Genomic DNA, 25,262 nt, shown 5'->3' with positions numbered 1-25,262 from the left:
CCTGGACATGTACTGGCTTAAGCAGGGGGACACGTCTGGCACTGCAGGATTTGAGTCCCTGGCGGTGTAGTGTGTTACTGATGGTAGGCTTTGTTACTTTGGTCCCAGCTCTCTGCAGGTCATTCACTAGGTCCCCCCGTGTGGTTCTGGGATTTTTGCTCACCGTTCTTGTGATCATTTTGACCCCACGGGGTGAGATCTTGCGTGGAGCCCCAGATCGAGGGAGATTATCAGTGGTCTTGTATGTCTTCCATTTCCTAATAATTGCTCCCACAGTTGATTTCTTCAAACCAAGCTGCTTACCTATTGCAGATTCAGTCTTCCCAGCCTGGTGCAGGTCTACAATTTTGTTTCTCAATTTGTCAGTCATAGTTGACGTGTACCTATGATGAAAATTACAGGCCTCTCTCATCTTTTTAAGTGGGAGAACTTGCACAATTGGTGGCTGACTAAATACTTTTTTTCCCCACTGTATGTCCTTAAGAAAACCTAAATTGCACAACATGTGCGGACATGACGGAAGTTTGTCTGCACAGGGGTGAATCACGCCTGGCTAGCAGCACTAGCAGCAGACTCTCTCTCGCTCCGCTAATGAATGGAGTTTATAGGTCTGTTAAGGCGTGGCTGGGAGAGAGCCAGCCAGTTGTTTAAGACCCAATTGAATCAAGTCATCGGCCCTCTGTGACGTGTGAGGAACGTCTCTCTATATCTCTCTTTATCTTATCTTGCAGGTGCCTACTTGCCCAAGTTGTTGCAGCTGTGGTATTAACAACAGTATGATAACGTCAGTGAGGTAAGCGGAAAGTCCCACTCTATATTGCTTGGTCTCTGTCTCTATATGTCTATTGCAGTTATGTGTTGGAATTTTCTGTTACTTCTGTTTGACTGGGTAAAACAAAGCACTTTCTGCTCTGAATACTACAAACACTACTACTAGCAGTAGCTAACAGTAAAAAGGCAGGTAGCCCTAGATGCTCCGTCCCTATGATAGGGGGCAGAGCAGGAGACCCACTGTGTGTGGGTTTCCCATCCTCCCACAAAGAGAGCTGTAATTGGAACCAGAGCTAGTGTCGTCCCATGGGGATCTCTGTCACGCTTCACCGTGACCTGGCTGTCTGCATCAGGAAAGGTCCAGAAGCAGAAGGCTCTGGAGGCCTGCAATGTGGTTTAGAGCTGGGCTTTGAAGACCGAGACCCTGGGTCCTGCTGGTAGGATATGGGATAGGAAAGTACACAGTACAGGTGCAGTGGCTTTATTTCCACTAAGGCAGGCCGTAGGGAGCTGTAACACTAGGGGAGCGAGGGGGAGCAGAAAATCTGATTGAGGACCTCTGTCTGTGGAGAGAGAGGATGCACCCGGCCTGTAAATCGCACAGCAGACAGACAGACTGTAGCCTGGTTGCCAGATCAGTTTTTGATTTAGCCAGAACCTCTGTCATCCGTATGTATAACGGCACAAAGCACACAGATCTGGCAACAAGGCAAGGCTGACAAGGTGCTGCTGGAAAAAGCCTGTCGTTCGAGGATGAAGATGAATCCATTGTGCATCTGGGTAGGTGTTATAAAGGAAACAGAGGATGCGAGAGGAGCAGAGGGGAGAAATAGATCTGTGTTACATGCCCTAGAAGTTCTGTAGAGGGAGCGAGGGAGAGGAGAGGGAAGGTAGAGAGTGGTACAGGAACAAGGCATAAGAAAGAGGAGAGGAGTAGAGAGGAGTAGAGGGGAGATAGAGAACTGTGTGACCCACCCTGTGAGGAACAGCCAAGGGCCGGCCGGACGTGAACAGTCCCTGATAGCATTTCCTGCTCTGGGCTGCGGAGGCTGATGAGGAGAGAGTTTTTTTTAGGGGACAACTGAATACTGAGCCTGCTGGCATTGTGAGGTGTCAGGAGAAAAAGGAGGGAGTGTGCTACTGGGGCTAAGGTTTAAAAGTGTGCTAAAGCTGGGGACTGACCAGAAGTCATAGATAAACAAGGCTTCAAAAGGTTTCCCATGGACCTGGGATTGAATGCGGGGGCTGGGTAAGTGTGCAGAGAGTAGGGATAAAAAGTCCAGAGGGGTTGTGGAGGCCAGTCAGGGGGGACTGGAAGGAGTGTGCTAAGGTCCAGGGGTACTGATAAGAGGCTGGTGAGAGAGGGGAGAGTGTGCAGGGGAGGGAGGGCTGGGACAGTGGCCGATGGAGGTGTCAAGTGGGGACTGCTTCGGGAAAAGGGGCAGTAGGATCCTTTTCAGATATGATTGTTTTTCCTTATCATGAATTCCTAATTTTCGGACCAATACTATGTCTTCAAATCAAATTTTATTTGCCACATGCGCTGAATACAACCGGTGTAGACATTACAGTGAAATGCTTACTTACAGCCCTTAACCAACAATGCATTTATTTTTTAATAAAAAAGTAAAATAAAACAACAACAACAAAAAAGTGTTGAGGAAAAAAAGAGCAGAAGTAAAATAAAATAACAGTAGAGAGGCTATATATACAAGGGGGTACCGCTGCAGAGTCAATGTGCGGGGGCACCGGCTAGTTGAGGTAATATGTACATGTGGGTAGAGTTAAAGTGACTATGCATAAATAATTAACAGAGTAGCAGCAGTGTAAAAAGATGGGTGGGGGTGGGGGGGAAGTGCAAATAGTCCGGGTAGCCATGATTAGCTGTTCAGGAGTCTTATGGCTTGGGGGTAGAAACTGTTGAGAAGCATTTTGGACCTAGACTTGGCACTCCGGTACCGCTTGCCGTGCGGTAGCAGAGAGAACAGTCTATGACTAGGGTGGCTGGAGTCTTTGACCATTTTGAGGGCCTTCCTCTGATACTGCCTGGTATAGAGGTCCTGGATGGCAGGAAGCTTGGCCCCAGTGATGTACTGGGCCGTACGCACTACCCTCTGTAGTGCCTTGCGGTCGGAGGCCGAGCAGTTGCCATACCAGGCGGTGATGCAACCAGTCAGGATGCTCTCGATGGTGCAGCTGTATAATTTTTTGAGGATCTGAGGACCCATGCCAAATCTTTTCAGTCTCCTAAGGGGGAATAGGCTTTGTCGTGCCCTCTTCACGACTGTCTTGGTGTGTTTGGACCATGATAGTTCGTTGGTGATGTGGACACCGAAGGAACTTGAAGCTCTCAACCTGTTCCACTACAGCCCCATTGATGAGAATGGGGGTGTACTCAGTCCTCTTTTTTTTTTCCTGTAGTCCACAATCATCTCCTTTGTCTTGGTCACGTTGAAGGAGAGGTTGTTATCCTGGCACCACATGGCCAGGTCTCTGACCACCTCCCTATAGGCTGTCTCATCGTTGTCGGTGATCAGGCCTACCACTGTTGTGTCGTCGGCAAACTTAATGATGGTGTTGGAGTCGTGCCTGGCCATGCAGTCATGGGTGAACAGTGAGTACAGGAGGGGACTGAGCACGCACTCCTGAGGAGCCCACATGTTGAGAATCAGTGTGGCAGATGTGTTGTTACCTACCCTTACCAGGGCGGTATGCAAATTGGAGTGAGTCTAGGGTTTCTGGGATAATGGTGTTGATGTGAGCCAGGACCAGCCTTTCAAAGCACTTCATGGCTACAGACGTCAGTGCTACAGGTCGGTAGTCATTTAGGCAGGTTATCTTAGTGTCCTTGGGCACGGGGACTATGGTGGTCTGCTTGAAACATGTTGGTATTACAGACTCAGTCAGGGACATGTTGAAAATATCAGTGAAGACACTTGCCAGTTGGTCAGCACATGCTCGGAGTACACGTCCTGGTAATCTGTCTGGCCCTGCAGCCTTGTGAATGCTGACCTGCTTAAAAGTCTTACTCACATCGGCTACGGAGAGCGTGATCACATAGTCATCCGGAACAGCTGGTGCTCTCATGCATGCTTCAGTGTTGCTTGCCTCGAAGCGAGCATAGAAGTGGTTCAGCTCGTCTGGTAGGCTTGTGTCACTGGGCAGCTCGCGGCTGTGCTTCCCTTTTGTAGTCTGTAATAGTTTTCAAGCCCTGCCACATCCGACGAGCATCAGAGCCGGTGTAGTACGATTCAAACTTAGTCCTGTACTGACACTTTGCCTGTTTGATGGTTCGTCGGAGGGCATAGCGGGATTTCTTATAGGCGTCCGGGTTAGAGTCCCGCTCCTTGAAAGCGGCAGCTCTACCCTTTAGCTCAGTGCGTATGTTGCCTGTAATCCATAGCGTCTGGTTGGGGTATGTACGTACGGTCACTGTGGGGACGACGTCATCGATGCACTTATTGATGAAGCCAGTGACTGATGTGGTGTACTCCTCAATGCTATCTGAAGAATCCCGGAACATGTTCCAGTCTGTGCTAGCAAAACAGTCCTGTAGCTTAGCATCTGCGTCATCTGACCACTTTTTTATTAACCGAGTCACTGGTGCTTCCTGCTTTAGTTTTTGCTTATAAGTAGGAATCAGGAGGATAGAGTTATGGTCAGATTTGCCAAATGGAGGGCGAGGGAGAGCTTTGTATGCGTCTCTGTGTGTGGAGTAAAGGTGGTCTAGAGTTTTTTTTCTCCTCTGGTTGCACATTTAACATGGTAGAAATTAGGTAGAACTGTTGCTATGTTCTTATCATTATTACATGGACAGGTAGGCATAGGCATATGCTCTAAATATTTCTGCTGTGCTACCTGGAGTATTGATAATTTGGTAGCACCTAGTCTCACGTTGCCATACCTCCAAAATCACATCGTTGTCACGCCTCCCTTAGCAGTCTGGAGAATTTTGTATTGCAAAAACAGTTTAAATGGTACACTGGCTCACAGTGGCAAGATTTTGATTGGATGTTACATTTCAAGAAACCTCCCCCAGACGCCATAGAAGGGGTGCTGTTTGTTATGTGTTGTTATGTGCATCACAGTTTTCCGTCCGGGTAGGACACATTTTGTAGAGTTGCGGATGCTAGTTTCAAGTGCTAGTTTAGAAGTTATCAAGTGTGGCCGACAGTCTGCGATTTTTATTTATTTATTGAAACTGAAAGTGGGTTATGCTGGTAAAGTCAAAAGTCCCAACACATTCTAAACTGCTCTGGTGACAAACACGTTTTGCCTTGTCTCCATAGAGCCCCACAGTTGATGTGTCATAATACCCCAAAAACCTAGCGGTCAAACAGGGAAATGGTTCCAATCGTTTTTTCACCATTCATTTTGAAACACTTAAAATAAGGGCTGTGTTTCATGTAGGCTTACCCTGGTGTGACATTTTAAAAACTATATAAATCTCTCGGACAAGGTGACTTATCAATATATTCGGCTCTATTTACTCTGATTCAAAAATGCTAATAAGCATACAATTAGACATCATGCAAGACTACAAATATCTGCAAGCTCCTGCACGTCATCTCTAGCTGGCATCTTTGCTAACAGGTACATTTTAAAGAAATGAAGCCAATTTATTCATTACAACATTTAGCTAACATTAGATAGTTAATCCAGAGATTCATACCTTTGCCTCGTTTCGGCAGTCTCGTCCAGATCATCATGGCATTAATTCTTTATGATAGCCACATTAGCAGCTAATTAGCATTTCATTTGTTTGGGGTAAATACAGGCAAATATATTGATAAAAATCACCTTGTCCGAGAGAGATTTACACGGTTATCAAAACGTCACGCCAGGGTAAGCCTACACAAAACATAGCCCTTATTTTAAGTGTTTCTAAAAACCCCTATGGGAAAAATGAATGGTTGAAAAACTTTTGGAACCATTTCCCTGTTTGACCGCTAGGTTTTATGGGTATTATGACTCATACAGTGGTACTCTATTCGTCTACATGGCTGCACTTTGCTACCACAGGCAAAATCTTGAAGATTGCCCATTATTTCATTGTGGTAAGGACCGAAAAAACAAAGGCAGTGGGAGAGCCTTTTCAAGTAAGTAAATACATTTTGAAAATGTAAAAAAAAATGTATTACAGTACTAGTAGTAGGCCACTTTATAGGCTAACTCAACTGATCTGCTAGCTAACGTTACACACTGTTTAGCGAAGTGAATTAAATGTAATCAGCTAGCTAACTTTCTATTAGCTAGCTATCTTGATGTAATTATTGTAAATTAAAAACAGTCTCCAAATGCATTTGTAGATAACAGTCATGGAAGAGGGGGAAATTGCAGCTCCGGCTGTCAGTAAAGGGAGAGTGTAGGCTACTAGATAGTGCAGGTAACTTTGTGGGAGGACATTATGAAAACATTCTCCAGTTCCAGACCCTAGAGGGAAAAACTTTGAGGACAGAGTGATAATAGCGACATAATATTCAGTGCTGTCTAATTTGAGTATAATGAAGCCTGTTTCTTTGTGATGGTTTCTGTCATCAGATATAGAAAGCCTGTGTTTGCAAATGAAGAGAGGGGTCCCAATGAATGTCCCAAAAGACTAATGGTGCATTTCCATACAGGATTTACCCCAGTGTTTTACCCATAAGGCTCAGACTTTTTGGTTTCCATTACGCGGGCCAGCACCCTTGTGCCACTGGGCCATGGCTCCGGCAGACCTGCTCTCACTTGGGGCCAAAGCCAGGCCACTGGTACTTTACAGTTTTCATTTACATAAAAGGCTAACTGTGAACCAACACCTTCTCACAAAGCAACTGTGTATACCAGCTGTATTTTTGTATACAACATTTGATAACATAAGTAGACCTACCTATATTTCATGGGTTATATGTGTAGGCACAGGTTGTATACAAAAATACAGTTAAACATCACACACAATATTACAATTGAGGCAGGCCAACCCTGCTGGAGGTCTGCTGGGTGTGCAAGATTCTGTTTCAGCCCAGCAATAACACTGATTCAACTTATCAAACCTAATGAGTCAAACCTAATCAAGTGTGCTATTGCTGGGCTGGAACAGAAGTTTGCTCACCCAGTTGACTTCCGAGTGGCGCAGTGGTCTAAGGCACTGCATCGCAGTGCTAGCTGTGCCACTAGAGATCCTGGTTCGAGTCCAGGCTCTGTCGCAGCCGGCCGCGACCGGGAGACCCATGGGCGGCGCACAATTGGTCCAGCGTCGTCCAAGGTAGGGGAGGGTTTGGCCGGCAGGGATGTGGGTTTGTTTCCCACGGGGGGCCAGTATGAAAAAACTAACAAAAAACATGTATGCATTCACTAACTGTAAGTCGCTCTGGATAAGAGTGTCTGCTAAATGACTAAAATGTAAATGTAAATCAGGGATCAGTGGAGCAAGGTGAAATTATGCTTTAGTAATAATAGCCTACTTGTTACTCCTCAATTATTGTTGTTTTGATTAAGATGTCTAATCTTTACATACAAGTTCTAATGTTATAGTGATGAATTGTTGATTCTTCAAGTAAAGAGTTTATACTTGTTTTAATTGTTAAACTATTATTCAAATGAACTAGTGTCAATGTTGAATTAATCCTATATCACAATCCTGCAATAAAGAGGCTTCTGTATGTGTCTGTTTCTGTGTTGTATTCTCAAATTAACATTTCCTTTTTGTCTAGTAGTTGTAAGATCTCCAATCTGTTTTGTCACAGTCTCAGTATACCAGCTATCTGAGGGGGGTATTTGAAGCTGTCATCAAGGCAAAGGGTGGCTATTTGAAGCATCTCAAATATAAAATATTTTTTCATTTGTTTAACACTTTTTGGGTTACTACATGATTCCATATGTGTTATTTCATAGTTTTGATGTCTTCACTATTATTCTACAATGTAGAAAATAGTAAAAATAAAGAAAGACCCTTGAATGAGTAGGTGTGTCCAAACTTTTGACTGGTAGTGTGTGTGTGTGTAGATATATATATATATATATATATATATATATATATATATATATATATATATATATATATATATATATATATATATATATATATATATATATACACAGTGGGGGAAAAAAGTATTTAGTCAGCCACCAATTGTGCAAGTTCTCCCACTTAAAAAGATGAGAGAGGCCTGTAATTTTCATCATAGGTACATGTCAACTATGACAGACAAAATGAGGGGAAAAAAATCCAGAAAATCACATTGTAGGATTTTTTATGAATTTATTAGCAAATTATGGTGGAAAATAAGTATTTGGTCAATAACAAAAGTTTCTCAATACTTTGTTACAGTGGGGAGAACAAGTATTTGATACACTGCCGATTTTGCAGGTTTTCTTACTTACAAAGCATGTAGAGGTCTGTAATTTGTATCATAGGTACACTTCAACTGTGAGAGACGGAATCTAAAACAAAAATCCAGAAAATCACATTGTATGATTTTTAAGTAATTAATTTGCATTTTATTGCATGACATAAGTATTTGATCACCTACCAACCAGTAAGAATTCCGGCTCTCACAGACCTGTTAGTTTTTCTTTAAGAAGCCCTCCTGTTCTCCACTCATTACCTGTATTAACTGCACCTGTTTGAACTTGTTACCTGTATAAAAGACACCTGTCCACACACTCAATCAAACAGACTCCAACCTCTCCACAATGGCCAAGACCAGAGAGCTGTGTAAGGACATCAGGGATAAAATTGTAGACCTGCACAAGGCTGGGATGGGCTACAGGACAATAGGCAAGCAGCTTGGTGAGAAGGCAACAACTGTTGCCGCAATTATTAGAAAATGGAAGAAGTTCAAGATGACGGTCAATCACCCTCGGTCTGGGGCTCCATGCAAGATCTCACCTCGTGGGGCATCAATGATCATGAGGAAGGTGAGGGATCAGCCCAGAACTACACGGCAGGACCTGGTCAATGACCTGAAGAGAGCTGGGACCACAGTCTCAAAGAAAACCATTAGTAACACACTACGCCGTCATGGATTAAAATCCTGCAGCGCACGCAAGGTCCCCCTGCTCAAGCCAGCGCATGTCCAGGCCCGTCTGAAGTTTGCCAATGACCATCTGGATGATCCAGAGGAGGAATGGGAGAAGGTCATGTGGTCTGATGAGACAAAAATAGAGCTTTTTGGTCTAAACTCCACTCGCCGTATTTGGAGGAAGAAGAAGGATGAGTACAACCCCAAGAACACCATCTCAACCGTGAAGCATGGAGGTGGAAACCTCATTCTTTGGGGATGCTTTTCTGCAAAGGGGACAGGACGACTGCACCGTATTGAGGGGAGCATGGATGGGGCCATGTATCGCAAGATCTTGGCCAACAACCTCCTTCCCTCAGTAAGAGCATTGAAGATGGGTCGTGGCTGGGTCTTCCAGCATGACAATGACCCGAAACACACAGGCAGGGCAACTAAGGAGTGGCTCCATAAGAAGCATCTCAAGGTCCTGGAGTGGCCTAGCCAGTCTCCAGACCTGAACCCAATAGAAAATCTTTGGAGGGAGCTGAACGTCCGTATTGCCCAGCGACAGCCCCAAAACCTGAAGGATCTGGAGAAGGTCTGTATGGAGGAGTGGGCCAAAATCCCTGCTGCAGTGTGTGCAAACCTGGTTAAGACCTACAGGAAACGTATGTTCTCTGTAATTGCAAACAAAGGTTTCTGTACCAAATATTAAGTTCTGCTTTTCTGATGGATCAAATACTTATGTCATGCAATAAAATGCAAATTAATTACTTAAAAATCATACAACGTGATTTTCTGGATTTTTGTTTTCGATTCCGTCTCTCACAGTGTATCAAATACTTGTTCTCCCCACTGTATATATCCTTTGTTGGCAATGACACAAGTCAAACGTTTTCTGTAAGTCTTCACAAGGTTTTCACACACTGTTGCTGGTATTTAGGCCCATTCCTCCATGCAGATCTCCTCTAGAGCAGTGATGTTTTGGGGCTGTCGCTGGGCAACACAGACTTTCAACTCCCTCCAAAGATTTTCTATGGGGTTGAGATCTGGAGACTGGCTAGGCCACTCCAGGACCTTGAAATGCTTCTTACGAAGCCACTCCTTCGTTGCCCGGGCGGTGTGTTTGGGATCATTGTCATGCTGAAAGACCCAGCCACGTTTCATCTTCAATGCCCTTGCTGATGGAAGGAGGTTTTCACTCAAAATCTCACGATACATGGCCCCATTCATTCTTTCCTTTACACGGATCAGTCGTCCTGGTCCCTTTGCAGAAAAACAGCCCCAAAGCATGATGTTTCCACCCCCATGCTTCACAGTAGGTATGGTATTCTTTGGATGCAACTCAGCATTCTTTGTCCTCCAAACACGACGAGTTGAGTTTTTACCAAAAAGTTCTATTTTGGTTTCATCTGACCATATGACATTCTCCCAATCCTCTTCTGGATCATCCAAATGCACTCTAGCAAACTTCAGACGGGCCTGGACATGTACTGGCTTAAGCAGGGGGACACGTCTGGCACTGCAGGATTTGAGTCCCTGGCGGCGTAGTGTGTTAGTGATGGTAGGCTTTGTTACTTTGGTCCCAGCTCTCTGCAGGTCATTCACTAGGTCCCCCCGTGTGGTTCTTGTATTTTTGCTCACCGTTCTTGTGATCATTTTGACCCCACAGGGTGAGATCTTGCGTGGAGCCCCAGATCGAGGGAGATTATCAGTGGTCTTGTATGTCTTCCATTTCCTAATAATTGCTCCCACAGTTGATTTCTTCAAACCAAGCTGCTTACCTATTGCAGATTCAGTCTTCCCAGCCTGGTGCAGGTCTACAATTTTGTTTCTGGTGTCCTTTGACAGCTCTTTGGTCTTGGCCATAGTGGAGTTTGGAGTGTGACTGTTTGAGGTTGTGGACAGGTGTCTTTTATACTGATAACAAGTTCAAACAGGTGCCATTAATACAGGTAACGAGTGGAGGACAGAGGAGCCTCTTAAAGAAGAAGTTACAGGTCTGTGAGAGCCAGAAATCTTGCTTGTTTGTAGGTGACCAAATACGTATTTTCCACCATAATTTGCAAATAAATTCATAAAAAATCCTACAATGTGATTTTCTGGATTTTTTTCCCTCATTTTGTCTGTCATAGTTGACGTGTACCTATGATGAAAATTACAGGCCTCTCTCATCTTTTTAAGTGTGAGAACTTGCACAATTGGTGGCTGACTAAATACCTTTTTTCCCCACTGTGTGTGTGTGTGTATATATGTATATATATATATATAATTACTTTTTTTTAACATGTATTTAACCCCTTATTTTTGGCACCAAACAGTTTAGCCCTGTTTATGCCGGGGGAGGGGGTGGGGGGTTCTACTAAGCTATTTATAATTGTTTTAAGAAGGTCATACCAAGGATCTTTTAGCTATTTGATTTTGAATTTTAAGACCCCTTGAAGTATAAATATTTGATGAAAAATGTTATTTGGCCTTACTGCTATTAGCCCATACAAACGCATTAAATAACAGATTCACTACATGGAACAACAGATAGTCCCCCCAAAATTCAGTTTGTTCTGAAGTGTCTGTCCTATGTCTAAGAGATTTAAGAAAGATCAGGAAACTTCTTTTTGGGACATGTATTTAACCCCTTATTTTTGGCAGTAAACAGTCTCCATATATACTTCCATTCATTTTTTCAACTGGTACCGGGGACCTTCAGATGAGTCTTGTGAGGCCGGTGGGCGTCCTAGAGCAAAACAACCGACATGTTCGTGAGAGTCTCACCTTTACATAGGGGGATCATATTCGTGTGTAGCCCAAACTGTTTGGACGCTACAGACATAAGTTGGCAGATCGGCTGTACCAACTTAGCTAAACGGAGAACATCAACGTGAGAGTCTCTTCTTTCCATAGAGGGGTCATAATAGTTTAAAGGCCGTTCGGACGCTACAGACAATTTTGTGAGAAGACTGATTTTCGGGATGAATCATGGTCAGACAAACACCGCTCTAGCTTGGTCACCTTTCACCGTAGATGCGGAAGTGCGACATACAGTGCATTCGGAAACTATTCAGACCACTTGACTTTTTCCACATTTTGTTACGTTACAGCCTTATTCTAAAAATTATTAAATCGATCAATCTACAAACAATACCCCAAAATAACAAAGCAAAAACAGGTTTAGATTTTTTTGCACAAAAATAATAACTGAAATATCACATTTACATAAGTATTCAGACCCTTTACTCAGTACTTTGTTGAAACACCTTTGGCAGCGATTACAACCTCTTCTTGGGTATGACGCTACAAGCTTGGCACACCTGTATTTGAGGAGTTTCTCCCATTCTTCTTTGCAGATCCTCTCAAGCTCCGTCAGGTTGGATGGGGAGCGTCGCTGAACAGCTATTTTCAGGTCTCTCCAGAGATGTTCGATCGGGTTCAAGTCCGGGCATTCTACAGGGCCACTCAAGGACATTTAGAGACTTGTCCCAAAGCCACTCCTGCATTGTTTGGCTGTGTGCTTACGGTCGTTGTCCTGTTGGAAGGTGGACCTTCACCCCAGTCTGAGGTCCCGAGCGTTCTGGAGCAGGTTTTCATCGTCTGGCCACTCTACCATAAAGGCCTGATTGGTGGAGTGCTGCACAGATGGTTGTCCTTTTGGAAGGTTTTCCCATCTCCACAGAGGAACTCTGGAGAGCTGTCAGAGTGACCATCTGGTTCTTGGTCATCTCCCTGACCAAAGCCCTTCTCCCCCAATTGCTCAGTTTGGCTGGGTGGCCAGTTGTAGGAAGAGTCTCGGTGATTCCAAACTGCAGAAATATTTTGGTACCCTTCTCCAGATCTGTGCCTCGACACAAACCTGTCTCGGAGCTCTACGGACAATTCCTTCGACCTCATGGCTTGGTTTTTGCTCTGACGTGCACTGTCAACTGTGGGACCTTATATACAGTGGGGGAAAAAAGTACTTAGTCAGCCACCAATTGTGCAAGTTCTCCCACTTAAAAAGATGAGAGAGGCCTGTAATTTTCATCATAGGTACACGTCAACTATGACAGACAAATTGAGAGAGAAAAAATCCAGAAAATCACATTGTAGGATTTTTTATGAATTTATTTGCAAATTATGGTGGAAAATAAGTATTTGGTCACCTACAAACAAGCAAGATTTCTGGCTCTCACAGACCTGTAACTTCTTCTTTAAGAGGCTCCTCTGTCCTCCACTCGTTACCTGTATTAATGGCACCTGTTTGAACTTGTTATCAGTATAAAAGACACCTGTCCACAACCTCAAACAGTCACACTCCAAACTCCACTATGGCCAAGACCAAAGAGCTGTCAAAGGACACCAGAAACAAAATTGTAGACCTGCACCAGGCTGGGAAGACTGAATCTGCAATAGGTAAGCAGCTTGGTTTGAAGAAATCAACTGTGGGAGCAATTATTAGGAAATGGAAGACATACAAGACTACTGATAATCTCCCTCGATCTGGGGCTCCACGCAAGATCTCACCCCGTGGGGTCAAAATGATCACAAGAACGGTGAGCAAAAATACCAGAACCACACGGGGGGACCTAGTGAATGACCTGCAGAGAGCTGGGACCAAAGTAACAAAGCCTACCATCAGTAACACACTACGCCGCCAGGGACTCAAATCCTGCAGTGCCAGACGTGTCCCCCTGCTTAAGCCAGTACATGTCCAGGCCCGTCTGACGTTTGCTAGAGTGCATTTGGATGATCCAGAAGAGGATTGGGAGAATGTCATATGGTCAGATGAAACCAAAATAGAACTTTTTGGTAAAAACTCAACTCGTCGTGTTTGGAGGACAAAGAATGCTGAGTTGCATCCAAAGAATACCATACCTACTGTGAAGCATGGGGGTGGAAACATCATGCTTTGGGGCTGTTTTTCTGCAAAGGGACCAGGACGACTGATCCGTGTAAAGGAAAGAATGAATGGGGCCATGTATCGTGAGATTTTGAGTGAAAACCTTCCATCAGCAAGGGCATTGAAGATGAAACGTGGCTGGGTCTTTTCAGCATGACAATGATCCCAAACACACCGCCCGGGCAACGAAGGAGTGGCTTCGTAAGAAGCATTTCAAGGTCCTGGAGTGGCCTAGCCAGTCTCCAGATCTCAACCCCATAGAAAATCTTTGGAGGGAGTTGAAAGTATGTGTTGCCCAGCGACAGCCCCAAAACATCACTGCTCTAGAGGAGATCTGCATGGAGGAATGGGCCAAAATACCAGCAACAGTGTGTGAAAACCATGTGAAGACTTACAGAAAACGTTTGACCTGTGTCATTGCCAACAAAGGGTATATAACAAAGTATTGAGAAACTTTTGTTATTGACCAAATACTTATTTTCCACCATAATTTGCAAATAAATTCATTAAAAATCCTACAATGTGATTTTCTGGATTTTCTTTTCTCATTTTGTCTGTCATAGTTGACGTGTACCTATGATGAAAATTACAGGCCTCTCTCATCTTTTTAAGTGGGAGAACTTGCACAATTGGTGGCTGACTAAATACTTTTTTCCCCCACTGTAGACAGGTGTGTGCCTTTCCAAATCATGTCCAATCAATTGAATTTACCACAGGTGGACTCCAATCAAGTTGTAGAAACATCTCAAGGATGATCAATGGAAACAGGATGCACCTGAGCTCAATTTCAAGTCTCATAACAAAGGATCTGAATACTTATGTAAATAAAGTATCTTATTTTTATATGCATTTGCAAAGATTTCTAAAAACCTATTTTCGCTTTGTCATTATGGGGTATTTTGTGTAGATTAATAATTATTTTATTTATTTAATCAATTTTAGAATAAGGTTGTAACGTAACAAAATGTGGAAAAAGGGAAGGGGTCTGAATACTTTCCCCGAATGCACTGTAGGTGGATGCGGTGGATTGAGACGCATCCAATGCAAAATAACATATCTCTAGCTTAAACTGATGGATTTTGGGGGGATTTATTTATTATGCTTATTAGATTTCCTTGGGGGCGCGGACATCGACCTTAAGGGGATTTAAGTGCTGAAATATAAAATTGTTTAGTGCAAATCCAACCCTTAATGTAGGTACAGTATGAAAATAAGATGACAACTAGGCTACAGGAGATTAGCATTACAGTTAACATATGACGTTCATTTTATTTGATTCATTTTAGCAATGTTGCTTGCAAAAGGTTGCAGTTGTTCCTATAGTAAATAGACCAGGGGTATTCAACTCTTACCCTATGTGGTCTGGAGCCTGCTGGTTTTCTGTTCTACCTGATCGCGGTCCAGAGTTGAGTTTGAGGGAGATAGTACATGGTTGCTCTACGTATGCCTGTCTATCACTGACCCTGGATAAGCTAGATACTGGGCTCCCAGCTAACCTTTTCGGTCAATAATATCCTGTTTTTATTATTAACATTTTGTTGGCTTTATAATCATGAGAAATTGAACTATACTGAACAAAAATATGAGCGCAACATGCAACAATTTCAAAGATTTTACTGAGTTAGTTCATATAAGGAAATCAGTCAATTGAAATAAATTCATTAGGCCCAAATGTATGGATTTCGTATGAATGGGAATACAGATATGCATCTGTTGGCCACAGATACCTTTAAAAACAAAAGGTATGGGCATGGATCAGAAAACCAGTCGGTATCTGGTGTGACCACCATTTGCCTCATGCAGCGCAACATTTCCTTCGCATAGAGTTGATCAGGCTGTTGATTGTGGCCTGTGGAATGTTGTCCCACTCATCTTCAATGGCTGTGCAAAGATGCTGGATATTGGCGGAAACTGGAACACGCTGTCATACACGTCGATCCAGAGCATCCCAAATATGCTCAATGGGTGACATGTCTGGTGAGGCCATGGAAGAACTGGGATATTTTCAGCTTCCAGGAATTGTGTACAGATCATTGCATCATGCTGCCGTGCATTATTTTACATTTTAGTCATTTAGCAGATGCTCTTATCCAGAGCGACTTACAGTTAGTGAGTGCATAACATTTTTTTGGGGACAAAACTGCACATTTTTGAGTGGCCTTTTATTGTTTCCAGCACAAGGTGCACCTGTGTAATGATCATGCTGTTTAATCAGCTTCTTGATATGCCACACGTGAATTGAACATTTCTGGGATCTTTTATTTGAAACATGGGACCAACACTTTACATATTTTTGTTCAGTGTAGCTAGGTATACCTAGGTAGCTTACAAGGTTAGCTGACTTTTCTCAAAACTTACCTCGTTGTAGCTAGCTTCTTCTTGGCCCTCATGCTAGCTTGCACAGCCAAATATCACTCCAGAAACATGTTTACCTCCTATGGGATCAGGCCAGGGACCAATCACAATGGGAATACAACACAAAACATAGTTTGATTGGTCAGATTGTGGCCACACCCAATTTACCAATGAGGGGATTCAATTATCTGGCCCGGGTTACCCCCCGGTGGGAGGAGTTTGCACCGGTTGAAAAGTGATTGCATTCATTTTGGAGGCGGTGTTATGATACTAATGGTTTGTTGAGACTGATGGTTAGTACGGGTGTGGCTACCAGTACAGCTCTATCTAGTTGTCACGTTGGGGATAACAGTTGTTGACAACTGTAGCATTTTAGCTAAGCCTAAACCAAACCCTTTTCCTAACCTTAACCTCATTCTCCTAACATGCTACATTAATTCTCAGAACCTGCTGCATTAGTTCTCCTAACCAGTTACGTAAAGTCACTTCTGTCCGTAGCTGGGTTAGGCTTAGCTAGAATGCTACAGTTGTCAACAAACCATCAATCTTGACAAACCATCAGTATCACCACAGGGGCTCCAAGAGATGCACTTCAAAAGTAGGTTTCATATAGGCTATCTAAATACATTTAAATAAATATATTACTCTGGTGCTTGTTTTTAAAGTTGGGAACACCAGTGCTACCAGTACCAATGAACAAAGCCCTGCCGGTAGCCTTTTTCCCCCCTGAAGTTCTGTTGTGACAATTCCACCCTTGCCTCTGGATGATGGCTGTCTAGGGACCTGGGAACCACGCTGTCTCACCTTCAGGTGCTGTGGATATCTCGCTGCAGCCTGGCAGACCTGGACGGTATCCCCTCCTTCTCCTCTCTCAAGGGAGAGTTTGTAGTGGAAAACTTTTGCAGTGTACCATCTACAAGACCTGTTAATCCACCTGGCTTCTAGCCACCTTGTTCAGCTGTGAAAACCTCACAATTCAACAAAGGTTGAAGTTTTATGTATTTTACTATGTAAAAGTTGAGTTCCACTAAATCTGAGCCTGTGTTGGTATGTCCTCTCTCTACGCTAGGTGCTCTATGTGGCCTATACCAGTGTGTCGGACCTGAGTCAGGCGAGCATGCTGGAGAATCTACAGCTGTTGGACCTGGAAGGGAACGCTGTGGATGACCTGGTGCAGGTGCAGTACCTGGGCCTGTGCTCCCAGCTCCGCACACTCACCCTGAAGGGAAACCCTGTCTGTATGCGCCCCCACCCCAATACCACACAGGTGTTTGCGTACACTCCTACACTCCTAACCCTCACCACAACCACAATCATGTGTATTATTGTATACATTACTGAATCTGGATTTTAGATACTCAAGATGTGTGCATATATATATGTGTGTGTGTGTGTCCAGGCATGGGGGTTGTGAGTGTTTGAGTCTGGTGATGAGATTATCCGGAATGACTGTACTACCATGGCTCTGCATGCTGAGCTCAGGCTGTGAGTCATGCTCTCCCCAATGTCTCCCATATGGGCCCAGATGATAATGGCCAAAATGCAGAGACTGTTTGGAGACATGAAAGGCTGGCTGTGATCTCAGGCTCCTGTAAGGGTGTCTGTCTGTCTGCATCAGGCAGAACAGGGTGGGACTGGAGAGCAGGGGACAGGGAATTGGTGTTCAGAGCAAAACAGGCTTTGCTTGTGTGAGTAGGGACGGTACAAGCTGTGGTAAAGTGGTCATGGTTAGTATAGACATTGCTCAACTAGGCAGGGTGGAAAATATACTCTCTTGTCTGTAGGAAGGTTTTTAGCACGTGTTGAGATGGGAATGAGCCCATATTAAAGTGGTTTATTAAGGTTTCACTATAATGACGTGATGCAGTGTTGAAGTGGTATGAATGGACGAGTGAATATGTAAATTTTTTACCCACCCAACCAGCAGCAGGAATTAGGAAACTAGGGCAGTGAGGGAGGGAAAGCTGATCTGAATATGCATTAGGCTTGGTCCAAGCACTGAGAGAGGGGTCCTTGGGTTTGCTTTTTTTTTGTCGACTCTGGTTGTCTATACCCTTGGTGGAGCACAGAAAGTGCAGCTCTCTCTTTCTTCTCTCTCCTCCCCCTTTGTCTCTCCTCTCTCTTATCTCTCTCTCTCCCCCCTCCCTCTTTTTCTATTGGTTGGTGAAGGGTGAGAGTACTCAGCTCTAATTTGATCTCTTAGCAGCAGCATAGTGCCTTTACTGGTCTCTCTCCCTCCTCTCTGTCCTCTCAGTGCTGATAAAGGACTAGACCACAGTACAAAGTGCAGATTATTGGCATTATTAGCACTTAGTTATCGGCCCACTCAGAACCATGTTCTTTGTTCCTTCTTTGAACAGAAGTTACACTCATTGTGGCTTAAAGCTCTTCTAACAGGGCTATGTTCTGTTACAGTATGTTATACTGGTGTTATGGGGTATGTTTGGCATTGAAAGGCTAACTTTGAAAGGTTGGACTTTCCTTGGCCTTTATCAACCATTCAAATCACAACCAGAGCACAACCTTGGACCCTTTATGCAGTCACCTATCATACTTTATCACCTGTGTAGTCCAGGGGTAGGGAACTCTGCTTCTCCAGGGCTGCACTGGATGCATTTATTCAAACCCTGTTTTAACACACCTAACCTAATTCAACCTGTCATCTGCTTATATGGACCTCGATTAGTTGAATGAGTGCTGGGCTGAAACAAAAGCCTGCACCTACTGCAGCCCTCCAGGATTAGATTCCCCCCCACCCTTTGACTGGGCTGGTCTTGTGCAACGGAAAATAGTTGGAGTGGATCTGTTAGCGTCTATTATGTGCCGGCTCTCTTCCTCTTGTGTTTCTTCATCCTGTCTTCTTCTCCTTTCCCTAGTCCGAGGAGGAGGAGGGTTACAGCTACTGGTCGGCGGTAAGGGAGCTCGTCCCACAGCTGCAGTACCTAGATGACATGTGTGCAGAGGAGTAGTCAGGGCCTGGCTGCAGCAGCTCCATGAGGGAAGACTGGGCCCTTCTCAGAGAGTCCATCAAAGACTGCAGAGACGGCACTGTGTGTGTGTGTGTGTGTGCGCACGTGCCTTTCTGCTTCCATCAGGCCATTAATACTACTCTGCATTATACTCTTCTATATTTTCCCTCTTCCCTGTCTGGCCATAGAGGAGAGAGCAGCCAGTGTGATTGCCTACTCCAGACCCAGCTCTGGCCAGCGCCCAGCTAGCAGCCTCTCCAGTTCCCGTCCCTCCAGTCGACCGGTCACTGCCAGGCCCCTCTCAGCAGCCGGCTCCAGACCCCTTTCTGGGTTGTGACCCTTATCAGCGGCTGGGTCCAGAGCCCTCTCTCCTTCCGGGTCCAGACCCAGTTCTGCTGATGCAGATCCAGCCTCTGTGGACCCAGACGCTAGCGTTCTGACGCACGGTGAGACACTGTATTGGTGTCCTTGGCACTGAAAGCCCTACCATCTCCACATCAATGCCTCACTTTCAGTCACTGAATAGGGCCCATATAGTGAACCAGTCTTATTGTTTTGTGTCCTTTTTGTGAGTTATTCAACAGTTCTAATGTATTTGACTTAATTTCAAAAAGTAGCATCCAATTTATAATTACTCGACACTGCCACCATGAGGACATAATGTAACGGTGTCTGAAGATTCATCATCATGTCGTTTTAAATCAGAGCTCATTGATTTTCTGACCCCGGTATTCAGGCATACTATGCCTTCTTTATCCTGTTTCCTAATTTCCTATGTTGTGACAATCCCATCCCTGATTAGCTATCCTCCACAGTAATTCAATGTTTTTTTGTTTCTCTCCAGGTGCAGGGAAGGTCTTGTTCTGTGGAAACCCTGTCCAGGCCATCAGAGCCAGGCAACAGAAGATGAGGGTATGTTAACCCATCAGTGGGGATAAACTAATAAACTGCAGCATCTCAGTTCTTACCTGACAACCTTGAAAGCCATCTCTGGCACGTTGAACACCACAGCAGAGATTTTACAGTTTTCCAGCGCCAAGGGAAAGTGGCCCAGAGTGAAGGTGGAATAGTTATGTGTTGTGACAGGCCATTATGGCTGGGTGGCGTCGCCCCTTGTCTCTCTAATGTGATGTCAGGATGAACAGAAGAAGATAATTATCAGAGAGAGGAGGGGAGGGTGATGGAGGGATGCAGCTGTGGCCCAGGTGACATGACAGACGGAGCTCCCTGCCAACGGCCAACGATCTGTCATCTCTACACACGTCCGTCACTCTCTCAAACTGCTGTCACTCTCTCATTCTCTCTTGGGCTGTCATTCTCTCTCTTTTATACTCTTTCCCTAATTTCTCTTTCGGTTCTTCACTATATTTCTTCTTCCTCTGCCTCCATCCTTATTCTATATCTCCATCCCTCTCTCACCATTCCTGTCGTTCTATCCCTCCCTCTTAGTCCCTTGCTACCTCTGATTCCCTCTCTCTACTCCCTTTACCCTCTATCTTAAACCTCATCCATCTCTCTCTCCCTATGCAGATGCCACTCCCACCTCTGTGTAAACCTCTGTCTTTAACATCATAATGTCTACCTCCCTGTCTCATCTCCCTCTCCCTACCTTTGTATGCAGACTGCAGCCCCCTCACCTGTGTCCACTCCGAGAGCCCCACCCCTCTATGTTTTGGAGCACATGTATGACCTTTTGGAGCAGGATGGACGCCAGCGCAGCGACGTGTTCTCTGAGGGGGGGGAGGAGCCGGGTCGAGTCACTGGGCAAACACTGGCCCGCCAGACTTATCTTTCCAATCCCCCTCTTCAGGCGAGTCTCTCTCACCTCTGGTTTACAAGGTCATCAAACATGTCAAACCTAATCAGTATATGAAATATAAAACCAAGAAACTTAAATATAAATCCAAGGATTTGAACACAGAAGAACTTGAAATCACACTACCACAATGCAATATCAAATGTTCTCTAATAAACTGTTTCATTTACAGATGTGTTTCAGATAGAGGCCCTTCAAGGGATTTGGCTTTTATCTCCCTGTCCCCTGAATCCACTCTGACGCCCTCTCCCCCTCAAAGCGCCACATCAGCCCCTGGTGGCCGGAGGCTGTCAGAGCTGCGAGCGCGCAGACTGAGGCTTAGTGGTGGGGTGGCTGAGGCTGGGGCTGGGACTGCTGTAAAGCCTACTAAAGACCACACAGAGCTAGGGCCAATTAGAAGAGACCCAGGCTTGAGGAACCAAGGGCTCCAGGAGGCTGTGAGGCCCAAAGTCCCTCTGCTTCCCAAGGCTACTCAGCACATGCCCCACAGGCCAGCCCCTGGTCCGAGGGCTCAGGTCACCGACAGGCGGAGCTTCTGTGCAGTCGAGCAAAGGGCATCAACTAATCACCTCGTGCAGACCACCAGAGAGGCCGGCCATCATGCGTCCTCACACAGCCAGGGCAGCTCTGCAGAAAACGCCACAGCCTCTCACACTCCAGCCCAGCAGGGGGAACTCTCACTTAGACTGAGTCACACACTGTGTGTGTGATGTATGGGGTTGTTTCCTGAGAGGGGAACCCTTAAGACAGGAGCAGAGGCAGAGATGGAACGGAGGCAAAGATTGAGATTGTCCTCCAGGTCCTCCGCTCTCTTTTGAGCTGAGCTATCTTGTGATGTGGAGACTTCCTTAGAGAGCAGTGACAGGTCTCCATCTATGTTATGTTTAGGGAAGAGGACCCTTGGGGCTGGATTACATCCAACAATCGCCTGAAGAGTGGAACATAGAATCGATGGAATCCAAGTGTGAACTTCCTATCTCAGTGTTTTGACTCCCTCTGCTGTACAGTTAGAGAATCACGTGCATTCCTCTTTTCTCTCCCAGCTCAGAATGATACAGTACTGACACTGATACTGATCTCACAGTGCCATTACTGAGGACAACGGCCCCATTTTAAAGTGTTTATAGTTTGGTCCAAGATATATTTATTGGAATGACCTTAAAATTAAATTAGTTTTTTATGCTGAATTGTTGAACTTAAGTGTGTTTCACGTCTTTTCTCATATGTGTTTTTCAGGTTGTACAGTTTTATTCACTCAAATACTACCTTATCTGCACCTTAAATAAAAACATAATTTGATCAACTAATCATTTCTTTAATGGAACAATTTGTTCTTGACTAGCTTAGTAAGATCAAATGTTTTAGTTGTTAAATCATGTCTAAAGGTTGAATCTATCACGTTTTGTTAAGCTATAAAGAAAGCGTGTAGCGCTCAATCAAGGATTATTCTGCAATGGAACAAACTATCATCCTTCAATCAATCAATCAAATGTATTTATAAAGCCCTTTTTACATCAGCAGATGTCACAAAGTGCTATACAGAAACCCAGCCTAAAACCCCAAACAGCAAGCAATGCAGATGTAGAAGCACGGTGGCTAGGGAAAAACTCCCTAGAAAGTCAGGAACCTAGGAAGAAACCTAGAGAGGAACCAGGCTCTGAGGGGTGGCCAGTCCTCTTCTGGCTGTGCCAGGTGGAGATTATAAGAGTACATGGCCATTTAAGGCCAGATTGTTCTTCAAGACGTTCAAACGTTCATAGATGACCAGCAGGGTCAAATAATAATCAGTGGTTGTTGAGGGTGCAACCGGTCAGTACCTCAGGAGTAAATGTCAGTTGGCTTTTCATAGCCGAGCATTCAGAGGTCGAGACAGCAGGTGCGGTAGAGAGAGAGTGTAGAAAACAGCAGGTCCTGTACAAGGTAGCACGTCCGGTGAACAGGTCAGGGTTCCATAGCCGCAGCAGAACAGTTGAAACTGGAGCAGCAGCACGACCAGTTGGACTGGGGACAGCCAGGAGTCATCCGGCCAGGTAATCCTGAGGCATGATCCTAGGGCTCAGGTCCTACGGGAGGGAGAGAGAGAGAATTAGAGGGAGCATACTTCAATTCACACAGGACACCAGATAAGACAGGATAATTACACCAGATATAACAGACTGACCCTAGCCCCCCGGCACATGGACTATTGCAGCATAGATACTGGAGACTGAGACAGGGGTGGGTCGGGGGACACTGTGGCCCCCGGACAGGGCCAACCAGGCAGGATATAACCCCACCCACTTTGCCAAAGCACAGCCCCCACACCACTAGAGGGATATCAACAGACACCAACTTACTACCCTGAGACAAGGCTAAGTATAGGCCACAAAGATCTCCACTGCACGAGCCCGAGGGGGTGCAAAACTGGACAGGAAGATCACGTCTGTGACTCAACACACTCAAGTGACATACCCCTCCTAGGGACGGCATGGAAGAGCACTAGTAATCCAGTGACTCAGCCCCTGTAATAGGGTCAGAGGCAGAGAATCCCAGTGGAGAGAGGGGAGCCGGCCAGACAGAGACAGCAAGGGCGGTTCGTCGCTCCAGTGCCTTGCCGTTCACCTTCGCACCCCTGGGCCAGACTACACTCAATCATAGGACCTACTGAAGAGATGAGTCTTCAGTAATGACTTAAAGGTCGAGACCGAGTCTGCGTCTCTCACATGGATAGGCAGACCATTCCATAAAAATTGAGCTCTATAGGAGAAAGCTCTGTCTCCAGCTGTTTGCTTAGAAATTCTAGGGGACAATAAGGAAGCCTGCGTCTTGTGACTGTAGCGTACGTGTAGGTATATACGGCAGGACCAAATCAGAGAGATAGGTAGGAGCAAGCCCATGTAATACTTTGTAGGTTAGCAGTAAAACCTTGAAATCAGCCCTAGCCTTAACAGGAAGCCAATAGGCTAGCACTGGAGTAATATTATCACATTTTTGGGTTCTGGTCAGGATTCTAGCAGCCGTGTTTAGCACTAAGTTTATTTAGTGCTTTATCCGGGAAGCCGGAGAGTAGAGCATTGCAGTAGTCTAATCTAGAAGTGACAAAAGCATGGATGAGCTTTTCTGCATCATTTTTGGACAAAAGGTTTCTGATTTTTGCAATGTTTACGAAGATTGAAAAAAGATGTCCATTAAATATTCTTGATATGTTTGTCAAAAGAGAGATCAGGGTCCAGAGTAACGCCGAGGTCCTTCACAGTTTTATTTGAGACGACTGTACCATCAAGATTAATTGTCAGATCCAACAGCAGATCTCTTTGTTTCTTGGGACCTAGAACTAGCATCTCTGTTTTGTCCGAGTTTAAAAGTAAAAAATATGCCCCCATCCACTTCCTTATGTCTGAAACACAGGCTTCCAGGGTAGGCAATTTTGGGCCTTCACCATGTTTCATCGAAATGTACAGCTGTGTGTTGTCCGCATAGCAGTGAAAGTTGACATTGTGTTTCTGAATGACATCACCAAGAGGTAGAATATATAGTGAAAATAATTGATTTGTCAGAGGACAAACCATCCACAGAGATGAACTGATATCTTTCCGACAGATAAGATCTAAACCAGGCAAGAACTTGTCAGTGTAGACCAATTAGGGTTTCTAATCTCTCCAAAATAATGTGGTGATCGATGGTGTCAAAAGCAGCACTAAGGTCTAGGAGCACGAGGACAGATGCAGAGCCTTGGTCTGACGCCATTAAAAGGTAATTTACCACCTTCACATTTTAGTAGACGCTCTTATCCAGAGCGACTTACAGTTAGTGAGTGCATACATTTTCATACTGGCCCCCTGTGGGAAACAAACCCACAACCCTTGCATTGCAAGCGCCATGCTCTACCAACTGAGCTACAGGGACTGCACTGAGACGAGTGCAGTCTCAGTGCTATGATGGGGTGTAAACCCAGACTGAAGCATTTTGTAGACATTATTTGTCTTCAGGAAGGCAGTGAGTTGCTGCGCAACAGCTTTTTCAAAAAGTATTGAGAGGAATGGGAGATTCTATATAGGCCGATAGTTTTTTTTACATTTTCCGGGTCAAGGTTTGGCTTTTTCAAGAGGGGCTTTATTGCTGCCACTTTTAGTGAGTTTGGTACACATCCGGTGGATAGGGAGACATGTATTATGTTCAACATAGGAAGGCCAAGCACAGGAAGTAGCTCTTTCAGTAGTTTAGTTGGAATAGGGTCCAGTATGCAGCTTGACGGTTTAGAGGCCATGACTATTTTCATGAATGTGTCGAGATATAGGATTAAAAAACTTGTGCGTCTCCATTGATCCTAGGTCCTGGCAGTTTTGTGCAGACTCAGGACAGCTGAGCTTTGGAGAAATACGCAGATTCAAAGAGGAGTCCGCAATTTGCTTTCTAATGATCAAGATCTTTTCATCGAAGAAGTTCATGAATTTATCACTGCTGAAGTGAAAGCTATCCTCTCTTGTTGAATGCTGCTTTGTAGTTAGCTTTGCGAC

General features: G+C 44.8%; 1 protein-coding gene across 1 annotated transcript; it reads left to right on the top strand.

Annotated features, from left to right (window-relative positions):
* Positions 1 to 1,077: 1,077 nt before the first annotated feature.
* LOC311137048 (leucine-rich repeat-containing protein 56-like) lies at positions 1,078 to 21,041 on the top strand (the record flags this gene model as incomplete). Its single annotated transcript, XM_084171358.1, has 8 exons — positions 1,078 to 1,208; positions 16,761 to 16,857; positions 17,051 to 17,248; positions 18,858 to 18,949; positions 19,290 to 19,396; positions 19,795 to 19,862; positions 20,572 to 20,760; positions 20,939 to 21,041. 8 exons carry the CDS (start codon positions 1,078 to 1,080, stop codon positions 20,951 to 20,953), a joined length of 897 nt encoding a protein of 298 aa, XP_084027484.1. The 3' UTR covers positions 20,954 to 21,041.
* Positions 21,042 to 25,262: the final 4,221 nt, after the last annotated feature.

The sequence above is a fragment of the Coregonus lavaretus genome (assembly GCF_964263955.1).
Source record: "Coregonus lavaretus genome assembly, chromosome: 11".
In the NCBI taxonomy this organism is placed as follows: Eukaryota; Metazoa; Chordata; class Actinopteri; order Salmoniformes; family Salmonidae; genus Coregonus; species Coregonus lavaretus.
This window is presented reverse-complemented; position numbering and strand designations above follow the sequence as displayed.